Source organism: Arvicola amphibius, chromosome 1, assembly GCF_903992535.2.
Source record: "Arvicola amphibius chromosome 1, mArvAmp1.2, whole genome shotgun sequence".
Classification (NCBI taxonomy): Eukaryota; Metazoa; Chordata; class Mammalia; order Rodentia; family Cricetidae; genus Arvicola; species Arvicola amphibius.
This window is the reverse complement of record NC_052047.1, coordinates 149276260-149279027: the sequence shown is the minus strand read 5'-3', so window position 1 is coordinate 149279027 and position 2768 is coordinate 149276260. Positions and strand designations below refer to the sequence as shown.

The window sequence follows — 2768 nt, the reverse complement described above, 5'->3', positions numbered from 1 at the left end:
AAGGACTCCTGTCTACCTACCTACTGTTTGCACAGCACCCAGCTGCTCCGAGGCGCTTTACTTAGGTCAGTTCATTGAATCCTTAGGTTTATTTTCCAGAAGAAGAAATGGAGGCCTGAGGTTGCAATTTCTCTAAGAATTACAGTGCAAGAAAGCAATGGCCATAGTAAGATCTTTTGGCAGTTCACATTTCAGGTTCACGGGTGGCCCTTGGCGCTGGTGAACTGTCACTGTCCTCTCCCTCCTGGATGGTAGGGATGATAGGCCAGCAACCTTACACGTAGAGGTTCTGGGACTTCCGTGCCACCCCTGGTCCTTACAGTACTTAGGTGGGGGAGGTAAAGCCGCCTCCAGGCACCTGCAGCGGGTCCATGTCCAGGCCTGCTAAGGGAAAAAGGGCAGGTGGTGGGCGGAGTCGGGCGGGGCCCCGAGAGCCTGTAAAAGCCACTCAGGATGGAGCTCTGGCACTGACATCTGCAGCTATGGAGCGTCCTCACTTCCCGCTGGCGATGGGCCTGGCCCTGCTCGCACTCTGCCTCCTGACTCTGTCCCCGGACGCCCGCGCCGAGCTGCGGAGCCGCAGGACCGGAGAACGCCAAAACCTGTCTCCCAACGATCCCCGGGTGCAGAGGGCCGCGCAGGTCGCTGTGAGCACCTACAATATGGGCAGCAACAGCCTTTACTACTTCCGAGACACCAAAATCGTCAATGCTGCGTATCAGGTATGGTGGCTGCTGGTGGTGGGACAGAGTGGGACAGAGTGGCTGTGGAGAAGGAGAGGGACAGGGGACAGGCCAGAGAGCTGATGGCCGGATACCAAACAGCACTAAGACAATCATGACGTCGAGCCCATTTTACAAAATAGTTAAAAACAAACAAAAACGGACGAATGGCAAAACCTATGGCAATCAACGTTATCTAAATATAAACAAATTCAGGATTCAATCATTTTTGACATCACTAACCTCACTTCCCTAACCGTGTTAGATGGAGTGGGAGGGGCCCCAGATAGAGCAGGTATCACGTGCCATTCTCCACATCTGCCCCAGTTACCGACAGGTGTACACAGGGGCTCTTCAGCCTCCTGCAGGGCCTGCAGCTTTGCCTCCACCCCAGGTTACACCTAGAAGCCCCACCTCCACTCCGGGTCTGAATTCTTTTTTTTTTTGTTTTTTGTTTTTCGAGACAGGGTTTCCCTGTAGTTTCTAGAGTCTGTCCTGGAACTAGCTCTTGTAGACCAGGCTGGCCTCGAAACGGGTCTGAATTCTTAGGCAAGAGTGTTGCATTTGCCAGGCGAAGTGGAAGACTTGGAGGGAAAGTGTAGACACATACCTCGGTTGGGCTCCCAGGTATCTCTGACCTGCCTGTCTTTTCCCAGCTGGTGGCTGGCCTCAAGTACTATCTGACTATGGACTTAGAGAGCACAGAGTGCAGAAAGACCAGAGTCTCTGGAGATCACATGGACCTCACCACCTGCCCTCTGGCCGCAGGAGTGCAGCAAGAGGTAACAACGCTCTCTGCAGCGTCTGAGGCCCTTAGCTTGCCCATCCTGACTAGTCTATCTGGCCAGGCAAAGGCCTGGCTGGACCTGTCCTGTCTGGTCTTTGTGTGACTCAGGCCAGGGTGGGGTGCAGGGAGGAGAGATTGGGGTTTCTTCTTGGGGTGGGAGTTGCCTGATAGACCTGGGATCATCTCCTGACATCTGACTTCATTTTGGGTACCACTGGTCGTCTGTCCCTGGCTCCAGAGAGATGTGGCAGGCGGGAGGCTGACTGTGGGAGGAGGAGGCTGGCACCAAGCTCACCTTCCTTGTCCACTGTGTTCTCTCTTCAGAAGCTGCGCTGCAACTTTGAGCTCCTTGAAGTCCCCTGGAAGAACACCACTCAGCTTCTAAAGCATGACTGTAAGGTGGTGTAACCTGTCTCAGGGGACAGTGACGAGAGCCCGTGGGGACCAGCATGGTGGTGGAGGGACCTCAGGGCCATGGGCCCCATCTGCTGAAATAAATTCTTAGTGTGGCTTCCTGCACTGAGTTCTCCTGTGTATTCACTCATCCCGGCTCTCACTCGGCTCCCAGCGACTCTCAGAACTCTGTAGCTGACAGGCCCTCTGCCCTAACTCCCGAAAGCCCCTGCTGACTGGCCTAAGGCAGTACTGAGGGTGCATCCCTCAATAGGGAAGAGATTCTTCAGACACTTCCAGTAGTCTCGGAGGTAAGGGAGAAGGAATGTCACAGAAGAGGGATGATGGGCCAGGCAGTGGTGGCACACACCTTTAGTCCCAGTGCTCAGCAGGCAGAGGCAGGCAGATCTCTGGGAGTTCGAGGCCAGCCTGGTCTACAAAGTGAGTTCCAAGACAGCCAGGGCTGTTACACAGAGAAATCCAGGCTCGAAAACAAACAAAAAACCCAAAACCAAACAAACAAAAACAAAGGATGAAGCCCTGGGACTGTTACAGAGGGATGTCTGTGTGAATAGGACTGGCATTTCTTCCTGGGTTCATGCTGGAACTCTGACAGGGTGGATGGAGATGAGATAGTCAGAAACTGCCATCAGGAGGGCTGCAAGGGCTGATGACCCAGGTCAGCATGTTTATTAGTGGCACAGATCTTTTTATTGCTCTCAGATGAGGAAGTGGTACAGAGCATTTGACAGCAGACATACAGGGAGCTCACGATAATCTTTTCTCCCTTCAGCGAGGAACATTCTGGGACAGCAAACACAGCACTTCACGTCTCAGTGTGTGAAATGTTTGATCGCATACATACG

The 2768-nt window shown here is 53.5% G+C and overlaps 1 protein-coding gene across 1 annotated transcript; it reads left to right on the top strand.

Moving 5' to 3' along the window:
• Nucleotides 1-419: 419 nt before the first annotated feature.
• Cst6 (cystatin E/M) lies at nt 420-2028 on the top strand. Its single transcript, XM_038313611.1, has 3 exons — nt 420-722; nt 1379-1504; nt 1834-2028. Exons 1-3 carry the CDS (start codon nt 483-485, stop codon nt 1915-1917), a joined length of 450 nt encoding a protein of 149 aa, XP_038169539.1. The 5' UTR covers nt 420-482; the 3' UTR covers nt 1918-2028.
• Nucleotides 2029-2768: the final 740 nt, after the last annotated feature.